Source organism: Anabrus simplex, chromosome 4 (genome assembly GCF_040414725.1).
Source record: "Anabrus simplex isolate iqAnaSimp1 chromosome 4, ASM4041472v1, whole genome shotgun sequence".
NCBI classification, from domain to species: Eukaryota; Metazoa; Arthropoda; class Insecta; order Orthoptera; family Tettigoniidae; genus Anabrus; species Anabrus simplex.
This window is the reverse complement of record NC_090268.1, coordinates 219,330,751-219,349,219: the sequence shown is the minus strand read 5'-3', so window position 1 is coordinate 219,349,219 and position 18,469 is coordinate 219,330,751. Positions and strand designations below refer to the sequence as shown.

Sequence of the window (18,469 nt, the reverse complement as noted above, 5' to 3'; positions counted from 1 at the left end):
GGAGGTTGTGGGTTCGGATCCCACTGGTGTCCGGTTGGCCATTTTTGTTCTGTACTTAACATCTCTTCAACACGTACTAAATGTACGTAACACGACCTAATAGGTTGAAAGTCGGTTTCGATTAAAAATAGTACAATTAAGTAGTATTGTAGTGTAATAGTAGCCTATATTAAATAACTTACTGTTGTGTGTTCTTTGTGAACTAACCTGGACAATGTTTCTTTCCTTTCATTTTAATTTTGCACAGAATAAGTTATCTTATTTTTCCTTTTCTTTTCATTTTTCAGTAAAAAATGGATAAGCAGTGCGAGTGTAGGAACTGTGGGTGTGGCCTATAAAAGTGAAACGAAAGAAATATTGTCTAGGATAGTTCACAGAGATCACACAACAACAAGGTACCGTCAAACGGGGTTGCTTGGGACTGCAGTCTAACTTGGGGCAGTTTGAACCCATATTTTGGGAGCTCTTTGCCGACAATTGCTTCATTGAATACGCGCCAAATTCGGCAGATGAGTGAACCACAATGTTTACTAGAAATATATATATATATAGAGGCAATATTAAGGTCGGGGTATTACTGAGGTTGAATTTATATATTGCAGATAATTTTTAAAGAAAATAACCATAAAAAATTGTGTGTATGAGCCGAGACACTAAGAAAGATAATGAAAAGTTGCTTTTAGGGCAAGTTCTTTCAATAGAAAATGATGGAACCCACCAGTGCAAATTCCTGCACAGTTATGAAGGATAGAAAAACACAATATTTGTGTTTCCTACAGTTGATGACATACCGGTAGACGATGTTAAGGAAAAACAAATCTTGAAGATTATTGTGCCATTTAGGTTAATGAGTGGAGGTAGATATGTTTTCAATGTAACTTACCTTCTTTGAATTAATTAGGCTACGGTACCTATGTATTAAGGAATTACATAATAATTAGAAGATTATTTTGGCAGTTAATGAATTATTTCCCTTTTAATTTGTCACTGTAGTGTCCCACATAACCGAGATATTTTTTAACATGGGACAGATACATTAAAACAGAAGAGTATTATGAACATTATGAAAATTAAGTTACTGTCCCAAGTTACACATCTCAAGGGTAACTTGGGACGGTAACAAAATTGTTCTTTTTAGGTAAAATCCAAAAAAAAAAAAAAAAAAAAAAGAACGTGACATTTAATTTCCAGGTTGTAGAGCCGTTTGAAAAATAAAACTGTCCCAAGTAACCCCCTTTGACGGTAATTAATATAGGCTACTACTACACTACAATACTACTTAGTTGTACAAATTTTTTTCTACAACACCCTAACAGAATGAAAATTGCTTTTAATTACTGAAAACCGAAAGTAATGCACAAGAATTAGGCCTACAGAATTCTTAACTGCAGTTAAGTCTACCCTAATTACTGCAACAGAATTCTAATAAGAGAGTTAATACAGATATCACAGATACTATAGATAGCCTACTACAGATACTATACTACACAAATATTTTACAGTAATAGAATAAACACACTAATTTATAATAAGATACCTACTATAATACGCTACAATGATTTTAAACTACGTTCAGACGTATCCTAATTATGATACAGTAGGTTATTACTGAGCACAAACTGAAATGGAAATTACAATTAAAGTTTGAAATTCGCAAGACTACTCGAAATAATAGAATAAGCACTCTAATAAGTCACTACAATACACTACAACAGTTTTTGAACTATGTTCAGATGTGTGCTAATTACAACAGGTTATTATTAAGCACAAATACAAATGAAAATTGCAATTAGGCCTAAAGTTTGAAATTCGCAAGAACTGCCGTACTCAAGGATTACCAACAAAGTTAAACGCGTAGGCAGAAGATTTCTTTAGTATTACTTTATCCTACTATGCTCTAATAGAAATGAAACCTTGCGTTTGGTTAAATGCTTAAGTATCGAAAGGGTTGCCGTACACACAAAAAAACACGAATATAACAGGCAAGATACTATCTAATATGTGATTATTACAGCTGGTGGATTACTATTATTTTCCCTACTCCACGGGACGGAGAATAAAAGTGCCCTTAATTACTGAAAAATACGAGGTTGTCAACAAATAATTTCTCAAAAATATTTCTGTCAAAACTACTACTACTACTACTACAGGGACTTGAACTGCAATGATTGGGATATATGTGTTGTAACCAAGGTTGAAATTTACAAACACAACTTTTATTTGCTTCACTTTATGATATTTACACAAATAACAGAAATTTATTTTGAAGCAAAAAGGAATATTGAATCTTGAGAAAAGTCTGTCTTTATACAATATGTACAGGTTTACAGTCTTTATATACACTTCTATCTTGAAAAGATAGTCTTTGTGAATTGACACGTTGATAGTCGAAAACTATCTGGCACACTAACATGAATGTCTTTGAGAGTCCTTGTTTGTTGAAGTGCCTGAATTCCTAAAAAGCAAGTTCAATTGATTGAAGAAATTCCACCTAGCGAAACTAAGGGAGCTTGCGTAAATTAGGGAATGACAATGGCTTGTAAAAGAATTACGGAACATAGGCAGCGGAAACAGGTAAGGGAGCGGTGACCAGAGGTGAAACCTCGTACTGCCAGAAATTCAGTCCACCTGGTCGAAGCACATTTTCAAGAGGAGTAGCCTCCGTGCTCGACGTAGGGTGTATTCTGGAGCTGGACACCGGGGCGAGTGGGCGAGTAAGCAGGAAGGGAGCTCCTATTTATAGTACACTCGATGGTCAGGCACGCGCACTGAGAGCTGCGCGTCGAAGCTAGCAGAATGATACACAGGCGCGCGTGCAGCTGGCTGACGGAGCGAGAAGGGAGTGCCGGACATACAACACCCTCCCCTCCTAAATACGCCGGTACGGCGTGAAACGGCGGCGGCGCTGGCGGCGGCTGCGATGCTGGGGCGGAGCTGCTGATTTCTCTGTTGTATTGTCCGGAGCTGGAACTGGGCGGAGTGGCGCTGTCTCGTCCTGAAAGGAACCCATTGTTATTAAATGATCTAAAGCGCGTTCAGCAATAGATTTATCAGGTTTAGCAATAGCATCAATAGCTGGACAGGGGCGGTAGCGCAGACGTATCTGATCTTGATGGCGGCAGATACGTTTCTCCGTAGTCTGTATCTCGTATAGACGATGACCCAAAGATCTGCAGATGACTCCAGGTATCCAGAGTGGGTTGGATTTGAATGTCCTGGTGTAGACCTTGTCGTTGAGGGAGAACTTCGTTGGTGAGGTCTTATGCTGGGTCGGAAGAGGCTGTAACAGAGAAAGTAAAGTTCTGTGAGGTCGTCCATGGAGCTTCTGTGCAGGAGTGACATTATCAGCGCCGGGTAGAGTTCTGTAGTTGTTTAAGAGTTGGAGCAAGGCTTGGTCTTTAGTTAAGCCTGAAGAGACAGCTTTCTTCATACTTCTTTTAAATGTTTGTACGAAGCGTTCAGCTTCACCATTAGATTGAGGGTGAAAAGGTGGTGCTAGGATATGACGAATGCCATTATGTGTACAAAAGTTCTGAAAAGCAGTAGCTGTAAATTGAGGTCCGTTGTCTGAAATGAGTACTTGCGGTAAACCTTCTGTAGTAAAGATTTTCTGGAGAGCACGAATGGTAGCTTCGGTTGTAGTAGTCGAATGCATATCCACTACATATGGAAAGTTTGACAGTGAATCGATGACTATTAACCACATGGAATTGAGGAAAGGACCTGCGAAATCGATGTGAACTCGTTCCCATGGAGTAGTAGCAGGAGGCCATGAAGCAAGATCAGAAGACGGGGCGTTCTGATTCGTTTGACATTGCTCACAATGACGTATTAGCTTTTCGATGGCGGCATCAATACCGGGCCAGTAGCAGTGTTGACGGGCGAGTTGCTTTGTTCTGGAGATACCCCAATGGCTTTGGTGTAATAATTCGAGAACTTGTTTCTGTAGGCTAAGTGGGATAACCACTCGGAAGATGGTGCCTGCTTCTAGTAGTACAACTCCGGCACGAGTCGTGAGACGATGCTGCATACGATGATAAGGTGCCAGTTGGGCAGGAAGTGTGCTCTGAAGAGGCCAACCGTTGCGGATGTAAGTACGTACAGTAGCAAGTGTACTGTCCTTATCCGTAGCTTTAGCTATGCAGGTAGCATCAATAGGAAAACTGGATACAGTATCTTCAAGTTCTATGTCCAACTGAAGACATTCAGATTCTTGAGAATCGAAGGCAGTATCAGGACCAACGGGTAAGCGGGAGAGGGCATCAGCATTACAATGCTGGGATGTGGCTCCATATACAATCTGATAGGAATAATCAGAAAGGAACATGGACCATCTTTGAAGCTTTCTGAGGGAATTCTCTGGGATCTTATTACCAGGATGGAATAAGTGTACGAGAGGCTTATGATCGGTAATGATCAGGAAATGGTTGCCATAAAGATATTCATTGAAACGGCGAATACCAAAGATGATGGCTAAAGCTTCTTTCTCTATCTGTGAGTATCGACGTTGATGGTCATTAAGTGTTTTCGAAGCGAAGGCGATGGGGCGTTCTTGTCCATGACGATCCTTCTGGGAGAGAACGGCACCGACACCGTAGTCTGAAGCGTCAGTAGCTAGCGTGATGATCTTGTCGGGCTGAAAATGAGTGAGTTGTATAGCTTGAATTAAGGCGTTGTTGATTGTTTTCCATGCCTGTTGGCATTGCGGAGTCCACTGAAACTTAACACCTTTTTTACGTAGAGCGTTTAATGGAGCTGCCACTGTAGCGAAGCGTGGAATGAACTTATTATAATAGTTCGCTTTGCCTATGAAGGACTGGAGCTGCTTGAGGTTCTGAGGTGCTGGCATGTTTACTATCGCGGAGACATTCTGCATACTAGGACGAATTCCATTCTTATCAAGTATATGTCCGAGGTAGTGAACTTGAGGCTGAAAGAAGGTACATTTAGCTAGATTCGCTCGTAGGCCATTGTCTTTCAATTTCTGGAGAAGAAGGCGGAGATTGGTGAGATGTTCCTGATGATCTTTTCCAGTAACAATAATATCATCCAGGTAGTTAGCACAACCGGGGATTGAGGCGGTGAGTTGAGCCAAATAGCGCTGAAAAATAGCCGCTGAGGATGAAACACCGAATGGGAGCCGCTGGAGCTGGAGCAGTCCGAGAGGAGTGTTGAGTGTGAGAAATTTCTTAGATTCTTCGTCTAAAAGTAGCTGGAGATATGCTTCTTTAAGATCAACTCGAGAGAAGAATTGTCCACCAGAGAGACGACGGAATAAGTCTTCTGGACGTGGAATAGGAAAGATATCGGTTTCGAGTTGTGCGTTGACTGTAGATCGAAAATCGCCACAAAGTCGAACATTACCATCAGGTTTCTTGATTACCACGAGTGGAGTAGCCCATTGACTAGAAGTAACTGGTACAACAATTCCAGTTTGTATCCATCTTTCTAATTCTTTCGTGACCTGGTCTTGAAGTGCTAGGGGTACTGGACGAGCTTTGAGGAAGCGAGGCTTAGCTCCGGATTTCAGCTGTATGTGAGCTGTATAGTCTTTGGCTGTTCCGAGTTGAGAGTCGAAGACTTCAGGAAACTGCGCTAGGAGAGCGGTAACGTCAGAAGTAGGATGCAATGTAGATACGACGTTAATGTTGTCATGTATCTGGAAACCAAATAAGTTAAATAGATCCATGCCCATAATGTTTGATGCAGTGTAGTTGTTAACTACGAGAAGAGGAATGGCCTTCTGAATTCCTTTATAACTAGCCTGAAGCTTGATTTGACCTTTGATGTCAATTTTCTTCTTGTTAAATGTCACGAGCTGGATGTCAGCTGGAGAGCATGAAGGTGAACCTAAGTTGTGGTAGGTAGTCAGGTTAATAATAGAGACAGGTGATCCAGTGTCTAATTGAAAATCGACAGATCGATCAGAGAATGAGAGAGGAATGATGATTTTGTGAGAATCCTTTGTGGGAAGAATAAGATTGATCTGATCAACTTCCATGTCTTGGCGGGGCTGTATATGCTTCCGGCGTGCTGCAGTAGTCTTATCAGGGCGGAGCGAACTTTGACAGACAGTCTTAATGTGTCCAAGTTTATTACATCGTTCACAAGTAGCTTTGAAAAAACGACAGTCACGACGTTCATGATGCTTGAAACAACCTCGGCAGGAAGGCAGGAGTTTCGAGGTGCTTTTAGAATTGGGCTTCCGTGTAGCATTACGAGAGGGAACCTGGCGAGAATGCTTGGTGGAGAGCGCCTTATCCGTACGGTTCACTGTAGCAGAGGACTTGCGGGCCTGAGGCGAGACTTGTGCAACTTCGTGTGGAGAAGCTATGGCTGCGGCAGTCTTGGTAGTAAGCTCATAAACCGTAGCAATACGCTGGACGTCTTCTAACGAAGGGTTACTCTGCTTGACAGCGTCAAAACGTATTTTGTCTTCAGGAGTATGTAAAATTATCATGTCCCGAATGAGAGAATCAGTGTAGGATGAACCACAACCGTCCTTGGAGCAGATGAACTGGCAGGGTTTAGCTAGACCACGCAATTCAGTTATCCATTCAGTATGTGTCTGATGGGGTTGCTTTCTGCACTGAAAAAATTTATAGCGAGCAGCCACTATGTGAGGAGCTTTGGCGTAGTGTTCCGTGAGACGGGCCAAGAGCTGCGTGAAGGGTACCTCAGATAAGTGTTCTTCCGGACTTAATTTACGTAGTAAGTCACACGTAGCATTGCCAACCGAACTAAGAAATAGTGCGCGGCGGCGTTGATCATCTGTGACAGAATGGCAGATGAAATGCTGTTGTAAACGGGCTAAATAAACTGACCATTCTTCCTTAGCCGGATCAAAAGCAGAGAACGGAGGAATAGCGGATGGCTGTGTAGAGACAGAAATAGCTTGAAGAGCCTGAATTAATGCTGCCTGTTGTTGTTGCATAAACTGTTGTTGTTGCTGCTGTAAGGCTTGGAAGACCGTAGCAAGTTGTTCCGCAGTAGCCATTGTGAGATGCGTGCAAGAAAGAGTGAGGTAAGCTGTGTGTCAAAACTGGTTGGAGTGTCGTTGTTGGTTAGCACTTCGCCGTAGAGTTGACAACTGGGCCTGTTGAATGGTAGTGTCGTGTTTACCTCGTTGCTATAGAGTTGGCGATTGGGGCTGATGACGTGTAGTTTGTTGCTTGTTACCTCGTCGCTATAGAGTTGGCAACTGGGGTCGAAGAATTGTAGGTTGTTGCTTTTTTACCTCGTCGCCATAGAGTTGGCAACTGGGGTCGAAGAATTGTAGGTTGGTGCTTTTTTACCTCGTCGCCATAGAGTTGTGTTGTAACCAAGGTTGAAATTTACAAACACAACTTTTATTTGCTTCACTTTATGATATTTACACAAATAACAGAAATTTATTTTGAAGCAAAAAGGAATATTGAATCTTGAGAAAAGTCTGTCTTTATACAATATGTACAGGTTTACAGTCTTTATATACACTTCTATCTTGAAAAGATAGTCTTTGTGAATTGACACGTTGATAGTCGAAAACTATCTGGCACACTAACATGAATGTCTTTGAGAGTCCTTGTTTGTTGAAGTGCCTGAATTCCTAAAAAGCAAGTTCAATTGATTGAAGAAATTCCACCTAGCGAAACTAAGGGAGCTTGCGTAAATTAGGGAATGACAATGGCTTGTAAAAGAATTACGGAACATAGGCAGCGGAAACAGGTAAGGGAGCGGTGACCAGAGGTGAAACCTCGTACTGCCAGAAATTCAGTCCACCTGGTCGAAGCACATTTTCAAGAGGAGTAGCCTCCGTGCTCGACGTAGGGTGTATTCTGGAGCTGGACACCGGGGCGAGTGGGCGAGTAAGCAGGAAGGGAGCTCCTATTTATAGTACACTCGATGGTCAGGCACGCGCACTGAGAGCTGCGCGTCGAAGCTAGCAGAATGATACACAGGCGCGCGTGCAGCTGGCTGACGGAGCGAGAAGGGAGTGCCGGACATACAACAATATGAACTTTATTATTATTAGCTAACCGCTCGTAAATACTGAAAGATCGAGGGAGCGAAATATAAATTACGGATATTTTAACTGCAAACTCAGAACTACAAATGATCGGAATACAAGATCAGCTGATTTTTATTTATATTTATTTGACTACACTACTGGTACACCCTTTGTTCACGACTGTAGCCAACAATGCAATATTTGAATATGAAGAGCGACAATAATCAATAACAATAAAACGACTGTTAACTATTTCGCCAATGAAATACCGTACTGTCTATTCTGTTGAAATCCCTTTTTTAAACAAAATTTAAAACAGTATCGCGTTATTAAAGGAAGTTATTGCCTTCGTGATAGGTGGGGCCGTTGAACTGCTATTTGAAATACCCTGCCAAATGCCTGCACTAATAGATATAACCGCTGCCGAAGTTACGACTCTTTTTAATATTCCGTCTTTGTAAGTATTTTATCAACAAACCTACTGATATTTTAATAATAATATTTTAAAAATTCTTCTCTCACCTTTCCTAAATTACAGTTTGTAATCTAGCGAACGCCTACGGAACTCCCCAGTGTAAAAATTGTAAATGAATATCACTAATTTCAATTACCGTACTACAAACAAGCACTAAACACCAATATTTGTGGAACTAAATGTATCACACACACACAAAATTTGCTAAATTTCTACAACTATTAACTACTTTATCACTAAGATAATACAGAGCACTTGTAACAGCCAACCACTCGCTAGCGCATCCAACAATTATCATAACACTTATCATAATGACTCTAACACACTTCTTTTATTGTAATGTCACTAATACACTTCCCTTATTATAATGTCCCTCATAACGTCCTTAAGCACTTCTCTTATTTTAATGTCACCAATGCACAACACTGATTTTAATGTCACTAATATACATCTCTTGTTGTAATGTTACTAATGCATACCTCTTATAGTAAATGTCACTAAAGCACAACACTGATTTTAATGTCACTAACACACAACAATAATTATTTTAATGTCATTAACACACATTGCTTATTGTAATGTCACTAATGCACAACACTTATTGTTATATCACTAATGCTTAACACTTATTGTAATGTCACTAATGCACATCCCATAATGCATTGTCAGTAACACATATCCTTTATTACAATGTCACTAACACAGATCCCTCATTGTAATGTTGCCATCACACTTCTCTCATTGTAATCTCAATAATGCACAACCCTTATTTTAATGTCTCTAAAGCACATCTGTCATTGTAATGTCAATAATGCACTATTCTTATTGTCCGGCTCCATGGCTAAATGGTTAGCGTGCTGGCCTTTGGCCACAGGGGTCCCGGGTTCGATTCCCGGCAGGGTCGGGAATTTTAACCTTAATTGGTTAATTTCGCTGGCATAGGGGCTGGGTGTATGTGTCGTCTTCATCATCATTTCATCCTCATCACGACGCGCAGGTCACCTACGGGTGTCAAATCAAAAGACCTGCATCTGGCGAGCCGAACTTGTCCTTGGACACTCCCGGCACTAAAAGCCATACGCCATTTCATTTTACTATTCTTATTGTAATGCCACTATTGCACAACACTTGTTGAAATGTCACTAATGCTCAACACTTGTTTTAATGCCACTAACACACTTCTCTTATTGCAATATCATGATGTACATACAACACTAATTGTAGTGTCACTTACACACATCTCTTATTGTAATATCACTAACACACAACACTTATTTAATGTCACTAAAGCTCAACACTTACTGTAATGTCACTAACACCCTTTTCTTATTGTAATGTCACTAATGTCCAACACTTATTGTAATGTCAGTATTGCACAACACTTACTGTAATGTCACGAATACACATCAGTTAATGCAATGTCATTAACCCACATTGTTTATTGTAAAGTCATTAAGGCACTTATCTATTTTAATGTCACTAACACAAATCTGTTATTGTAATGTCACTAATACACAACACTTATGGTAATGTCACTAACACACAACACTTATTGTAATGTCACTAATGCACAATACTTATCATAATGCCACTAACACACTTCTTTTATTGTAATGTCACTAACACACATCCCTTAATGTAACGTCCTTAAGCACTTCTCTTACTGCAACATCACTAACACACATGTCTTATTGTAATTTCACTAATGCACAACACTTAGTGTAATGTCACTAATGCACTTCTCTTATTGTAATGTCACCAATGCACAACACTTATTGTACTGTCACTAACACACATCTCTTATTGTAATGTCACTAACACACCTCTTATATTATTGTCACTAATGCACAACACTTATTGTAATGTCGCTAATGTACAACACTTACTACAATGTCACTCATGGACTTCCCTTATTGTAATGTCATTAACTCACTTTTCTTATCGTAATGTCACTAACACACATCGCTTATTTTAACGTCGCTAATGCTCAACACTTATTGTAATGTCACTAATGCACATCCCTTATTGCATTGTCACTAACACACATCCATTATTGTAATGTCACTAATACACATCTCTCACTGTAATGAGACCAACACACTTCTCCCACTGTAATATCACTAATACACATCTCTCATTGTAATGTCAATAATGCACTACTGTTATTGTAATGCTGCTAACACATTTCATTTATTGTAATGTCACTAACACACAACAATTATTGTAATGTCATTAACACACTTCTCTTATTGCCATGTCACTATCATATTTCTCTTATTGTAATGTCACTAATGCACAACACTTATCATAATGTCACTAACACATTTCTTTTATTGTAATGTCACTAACACACATCTCTTATTGTAATGTCACTAATGCAAAACACTTGCTGTATTGTCACTAATGCACAACACTTATTGTAATGTCACTAACACACATCTCTTATTGTAATGTCACTAATGCAAAACACTTGCTGTATTGTCACTAATGCACAACAGTTATTGTAATGTCACTATGCTCAACAATTATTGTAATGTCACTAATGCACATCTCTTATCGTAATGTCACCAACACACTTCTCTTATTGTAATATCACTAATGCACGACACTTATTGTAATACCAATATAAATGGTCTCTTATTGTAATGTCACTAATGCACAACACTTGCAATAATGTCTCTAATGTACAAAACTTTTTGTAATGTCACTAACACACCTCCCTTACTGCAATGTCACTAATGCACAACACTTATTGTAATGTCACTAATGCACATCTATTATTGTAATGTCGCTAACACACTTACCTTATTGTAATGTCACTAATGCACAGCACTTATTGTAATGTCTCTAATGCACAGCACTTATTTTAATGTCACTAACACACAACACTTATTGTAATGTCACAACACTTGTCTAGGACAAGTCGTCCTCTGGAGCAGAGTGGCCACGCCTCAGACAGACATCTACTGCAGTATGTCACGTGGCTACCCCGTAACAATGATCTCGTGTTCGTGTACAAGAACGACCTCTACTATCGGCCTTCAACACTTCTGGACATCGAACTGAGACTCACCCACACTGGAGTGGAGGGAGTAGTCTTCAACGGAATTACCGACTTCATTTATGGAGGTAGGAGAATGTCTTGTTGTTTGATTGGTCTAGGTTGTTAGGTTTGGTGTTACTTTGTGGTTCTCTTGCTGCTAGAGCTTTAATGTCACTTAATGCACAAGACTTATTGTAATGCCACTAATGTACTTCTCTTATTGTAATGTCCCTAACATACAACATTTATTGTATTGTGACTAACGCACAACACTTATTTAATGTCAGTAACACACTTCTCTTATCGTAATGTCACTAACGCACAACATTCGCTAACGCATAACACTTATTGCAATGTCACTAACACACTCACACCACAGCCAGGTGTCAGATAATACCCTTGAGGATTGTTAGATGTTGTTGCTTTGTTCGTTGAGGAGACAAAACATATCAATTCATGGTCATCCTATATTGGTTTTATGAGGGCAGATAAAAAAGTAAGTTGCACTAGCTCGCTGCTGTATATGGTGAGCATGCAATTTCTTGCCCAGATATTGTAAAGTGGTGTAAGCAATTTGACAGTGGATGCACAGATCTCATAGACGAATACTGCGAAGGCAAGTACGAAACATCCAGTACCGTTGCAAATGTTAACAGTGCGGATGGGATCATTAGAGAAAATCGGCGCATAACACTGCAGGAAATTGCCAGCATGGTGAACATTTTGTGTGGCAGTGTGTTCTCCATTGTTCACGAGCACCTTGGATTACGTAAAGTATGTCAAAAATGGGTCCCATGTCTGCTCACCGATGTTCACAAGGGACAACATTTCCAATCATCACTGGAATTTTTGCAACGGTATTCTGTAGAGGCCAACAAGTTTCTGTAGTGGTGAATCATCTACAGGGGATGAAACGTGGGTCCTCAACTTCACCCCCAAAACAAAGAGAACATCGATGGAATGGGTGCACACCACAACAACACTACCACAAAAGAAGGCCAAGGTCAACCTTCAGCAGGAAAGTTAACGGCATCAGTGTTCTTTCACATGGAGGGTGTGGTGCCGAAAGGCACAGCAATCAACTCGGTTTTGTGTTGTCAAACGTTGAACCAGTTGTGTAAAGCAATTAAAGAAAAGCAGCGGGGAAAATTGAGCGCCAGTGTGATTCTGTTGCACGATAATGCAACACCTCACACGGCCAGCCAAAAGTTCGAACTGCTGCAGGGATTCAAGTGGGAGGTATGGCAACATCCTCCGTACAGTCCATACTTAACGCCATGCAATTATCATGTGTTCGGTAAGCTGAAAAGGGATCTCGGTGGACGACAATTCCAAAATGATGAGGAGGTGAAAGCAGCTGTCTCCAGGTGGTTACATAGCGCTGGAGGTGATTTCTACGCATTCGGAATCAAAAGGTTGGTTGACCGTTCCGAGAAATGTTTACAGTCTCTTAGGGACTATGTGGAAAAGTGAACTTACTTTGTTTGTTGTCACAGCCATGTTGCCTATATGTAGGTGGTTTCACAGTTGGCCTTAACTTGGAAGTGTAATTTACCTTTTGATTTGCTGTTGTAAGATCTTTTTTTTTTTTTGCTTTATGTCGCACCGACACAGATAGGCCTTATGGTGACGATGGAATAGGAAAGCCCTAGGAATGGGAAGGAAGCAGCCGTGGCCTTAATTAAGGTACAGCCCCAGCATTTGCCTGGTCTGAAAATGGGAAACCACGGAAACCATCTTCAGGGCTGCCGACAGTGGGATTCGAACCCACTATCTCCCGGATGCAAGCTCACAGCTGCGCGCTCCTAACCGCACGGCTGTAAGATCATTAAGAGGAGTCCACAGTTTCTTCTGTCTTATTCTTTTCTTCCTCCTAAATACCCTAATGGTATTAAAATCAGACTAATAATATCTGACAAAATCATCATAAAATTATCCTACATTTATAATAAAAATAAAGTTACCTAATATGAGAGATTTAATAATTATATTTGTCTCACTGTACTAACAGCTGACTGCAAGGGTTCAGAACGGCTACAAAATTATTAAAAATGTTAATAAAAATCTGATATAATACCACCAAATCAGTTCTAAATAAATGGAACAATTTCTAATACCTAAAAATACAAATAGTGATGCTCAGAGATTTCCTTATCATGCAGGAATTCTGCAAAGGAATCCATTTTGGACAGGATGCCAAACACACATTTTGTACTGAAGTGTAATCAATACACCTCCCATGGTAGGGTGTTGAAACAATCACTCAGGTATGGAAGACATGGCGCATATTTTTCTCTTTAATAACCTCCTTTACCTGTTGGAAGGAGTTCTAACACACAGGCCACACGTAGCTTTTGGTTTATTGCTGCAATGTCTACTCTTCTGTTGGAACTAACGGATGACACACGGTGAATCTCTTCAAAAACTTGTCACTTTCTGGAGTGCAGTGGGGATGCTAGTGTTGGTCGTACGTGATGATCTCTGTTATTCTTCTGAAGTTCACCTTTGGAGCAGAATGCCAGTAAGTGACCAAGGATTTCAATCTCCCTACAACCTTCATGGCAGCAGTGGTTTGTGCCTGGAACTACCCAGACAACTGTTATGTTGCATTTGTTACATTCACATCTCTTTCCTCAATGCTGGGGTCCAGATTGGAACAAATGTTATGTCACGCTTGTTCCATAGTCTCTTTATCAGTACACAAGAAATATACAGTAAATATTTCATTCATTGACTAAACATACAATCCACTGCTATTTGGCTTTCTTTACTTTCGGCATAGGTCAAGTACTGTATGTCGTGTACCAGTACTAGCCATGACACCTGCTCAATTTTGATGGTTCCAAATGTAGTTCTTAGGTAAGGACTCGATCTTAAAAGTCCAAAAAAGACATGAATTAAGAAAGTTGTAGAGTTGAAGAAAGTAGTAAGTCTTCCAATGTACAAGCTACAGACTATTATGATTGTATAGTACAGTGATTCATGGAATATTACTGGACCAAAGTGCAACATTAATTAGATGCTTACACACAGGTAACAAAGTCTCCAATAAGGCAGGATGGGAAGCTTTGATCCAGATCTGATCTTAAGAGACCAACTTCAGACAGTTATATATACCATAACACATTTCATGGACTGTATCCTGTAAACCAGGGTGTACAACATAAATATTTTTGAGAGCAAAAGTACGATTATATTATGTGGGGCAGACTAGAACAACAAAAATTGCTGCAGAGGCTGGTAGCTGTGGTCCCATCTAAACGCATCAATGCTAAACAGCTTTCTACTACTATTTCTACTACTAGTACTACTACTACTAGTACTACTGTACTACTAATGCTGCTGCTGCTGCTGCCTCAGACACTGGTTGCGAGGGCAAGCCACCCTAGCCACTGCTGTGGAACTGTGTAAATTCACCCATTTTCTCCCAAATATTTCTAAAAGTAGCCAGTGGCTGTGGCAGAGATTGATCACTAAAAGTGACCCCATGTAAATCGGTTCTAAGTTTTTTAATGGATTGTCGAGAGGTAAAGTTGTATCTTCTTCTCCCCGGCTACAATGTAGGCACTCCTAAGTGGGCCACCACCACGTTACTCTTTGGTTCTGTCATGCCTCTCCTCCAGTTTCTTGTCGATATTAGTGATTGGAAAGATACAAGTAAGTTACAACTTGTCAAAGCCATATGACGCTGTTTGGAGGGAAGGACTTGTTTACAAACTACTAAATGTAGTACCCTGCAGGAAAGTAGTAAACATAATAAATAGTTTTCTGAGTAATAGATTGTTCACAGTACATTTGAACAACAAAACCAGCAGGCAGTTCAACTAAGCAATGGTCTGGCACAAGGATCTGTTCTTGCACCATTCCTTTTTAACCTTTATTTACATGACATACCGCAAACCTCCAGCTGGAAATTTGGCTATGCTGACGACTGGACCATAACCACACAACATCGATCCTTTACTGTGACTGAGGAAACCTTGATGACTGACCTGGCCATACTGGCTGACTATTTCAAAAAATGGAAACTCTGCCCTAATATGACAAAATCTCAAGTAAGTTGCTTCCATCTGAGTAACAAGTTTACAAACAGGGAACTATCGGTTGTCTTTAATGGCGTACAGCTTCACCACAATAAACACCCTAAATATTTGGGTGTGACACTGGACAGATCCTTGACATACCGTCAACACCATTTTTTTCAGACCTCAGCTAAACTAGAAGCTGCTAAACTGAAGACAACTGCACTTGGCCTAATTTACTCCATCACTGAATACAAATCCACCCCAGTTTACTGGTTACCAACTCTCTGTGATTTTGCTCTTCCACGTCTTAGGAGAAAAAACAGCTTAAAACGAGAATATAAAAAAATTGTGTCCAACCCACAGTTACCAATCAGTGATGATATTTTGGATCATATGATATTACATCACCAAACAGCTTCAAAATACCCACAAATATCAGCAGGGTTCATTCACTCAGTAAACAACTTCAAACTACAGCAGAAATGGAATGAAGAATCGTCCACCAAGGCACCTCCACAAAAGTAATGAGTCAAACATCATAATACAAGGCCCCTGGGATTCCAGCTACCCCTTCAGTTAAGACCCCAATTAAACTGGATACGCACTAATCATGGATGCTATGCTGCCTTGGCATATAAACAGGGTTGAAAACCATCAGCTGTCTGCAACTGTAGGATTGACCATCAGACAATCTACCACTTCACTTTTGAGTGTCCAATCAGATGTTACCCAGACCAAGAGACATGATTTTATTGGTGTGACACCTGATATAATTGAATGGCTCAAGAATCTGAACTGTAAATTTTAAGGGCTGCTGGAAAGTGCCCATCATGAACTTGTTTACTTTTCTTTGTTTATTCCCCATTGGTTTGTGCTTTATGTACAGTAAGTCATGCGCTAAATAAAATAACAATGTCGCTAAATAAAATAATAATGTAGCTGCGGTATCCCCAACATAGGGGGAACAAACTGATTGACTTCTACCAGACTCTAAGAATTTCTCTTGTGGGTAGGGAAATGTTGAAAAAGGTGACTAACATGGGAAACCTACCACGGACCCTCAACTTGGGAGGGTTATTCCCTTAGCTGAGTCTGGCATTGCTTCCACTTACTTATGTGACTCTCCTCACTTTCATCTTTCCTATCCAACCTGTCTTGGTCAAAGCTTGTTCCTTTTTGTTTCTACCAAAATCACATGCCCCAACGTTACTACTAGACCTTGAACCATCTCATCAGCACTCATTGAAACTCAATTTTGTACCTCCATCAATTTCTAGATTTATGCTGAAAATAGATATTGCTGTTGTCTAGCCACCAACATTAGCTGGGAACATGTGTTGAGGGAAGTATGTCTAAAATATTTATATACCGTATTCCATTCACTGAAATGGAATTGTGTATGTTGGGTATTTTCAGCCCGAAGGCTGGTTTGATCCTCCACAGTTCCGCCAACAGCTGTCATAGATAGCCTAGGAATCACTGAAGAAGCATACTAGGGAAATGAGGAGTGAGGTAATTTCCCGCTGCTTTCCTCACTGAGCCAGAAGTTGCTATTACATATCAGTCTGCCAAGCTCATTGAAATGAATGCACCAACCGAAATGGAATTATGAGTCCTTTATTGTATACATGTAACTTACGACTTGTCTTTACAAACAACATTTTCTGAGGTGAAGATCTATATGTATAAAATAACATGTCCTGACTGACTGACTGACTGACTGACTGACTGACCGATTCATCATTGCTGAGCCAAAACTACTGGACATAACATAATTCAAAATTTGAGGATTCATGTATATTACAGTGTAGGTGCTCACTAAGGAACGATTTTTGGGGGTGAATTTTTAAAATGAACAAAATGAACAATTTAAAGACATGAAAATTGGTGTTTGGAATCTCCTTTAAAAATAAAGAAACATATAATTTTTTGTTTTTGGAAAGTTCATTTAAGAGGGGATAAAAATAAGTGAAGAATTTAATGATTTAATGTTATTTGCTTTACGTCCCTCTAACTACTTTTATGGTTTTCGGAGACGCTGAGGTGTTGGAATTTAGTCCTGCAGGAGGTCTTTTATGTGCCAGTAAATCTACCAACAAGAGGCTGACGTATTTGAGCACCTTCAAATACCACCAGACTGAGCCAGGATCGAACCTGCCAAGTTGGGGTCAGAAGGCCAGCGCCTCAACCGTCTGAGCCTCTCAGCTTGGCCAAGAAGAAGTGAAGAAGGAGTTGAATTGTTTTTATGAGGATACTTATATCTAAAAATCTGAAGATGTTACAGACATTAAAATTGGTGTTTGGAATCTCCTTTAAAATTAGAGAAACACGTATTTTTTTGTTTTTGGAAAATCCACTTAACGGACTTGAAAAGAATTGAAAAGTGGGTACATTTTTATAATGAGTATATCTACAATATATCACAAAAACCTAACATGTTACGGACGTGAAAAGTGGTATTTGGAATCTCCTTTAAAAATAATGAAACACAATTTTTTGTTTTCATAAAATCCACTTAAGGGTTGAGGGGCATGAAAAAAGTGAGGAAGGTGTTGAATTCTTTTTATGAGGATACATATATCTCAAAAACTGAATATGTTACAAACGTGAAATTTGGTACCTGGAATCTCCTTTAAAAATAAAGAAAGACCTATTTTTGATTTCTGGAAGTGAAGGAGTTGAATTCCTTTTATGAGGATACATATATCTCAAAAACTGAAGATGTTACAGAAGTGAAAAATGGTATTTTGAACCTCCTTTAAAAATAAATAAACACATATTTCTTGTGTTCAGAAATTCCCCTCAAGGGGGGTGAACAGAATTGAAAAAATGGGTAATTTTTTAAAATGAGTGTATCTGCAGTACATCTCATAAACTCAACATGTTACAGATGTGAAAAATGGTAGGCTTATTAGGAATCTCCTTTAAAAATAAAG

General features: G+C 39.7%; 1 protein-coding gene across 2 annotated transcripts in view; it reads left to right on the top strand.

Moving 5' to 3' along the window:
• LOC136871785 (venom dipeptidyl peptidase 4) overlaps window positions 1-18,469 on the top strand; it is a 174,961-nt gene that overhangs the window by 80,714 nt on the left and 75,778 nt on the right. For both annotated transcript variants that reach the window (XM_067145369.2, XM_067145370.2), the window contains one exon: window positions 11,383-11,594. In XM_067145369.2, coding sequence (XP_067001470.2) covers window positions 11,383-11,594 — 212 coding nt within the window. The remainder of the gene's footprint in view (window positions 1-11,382; window positions 11,595-18,469) is intronic.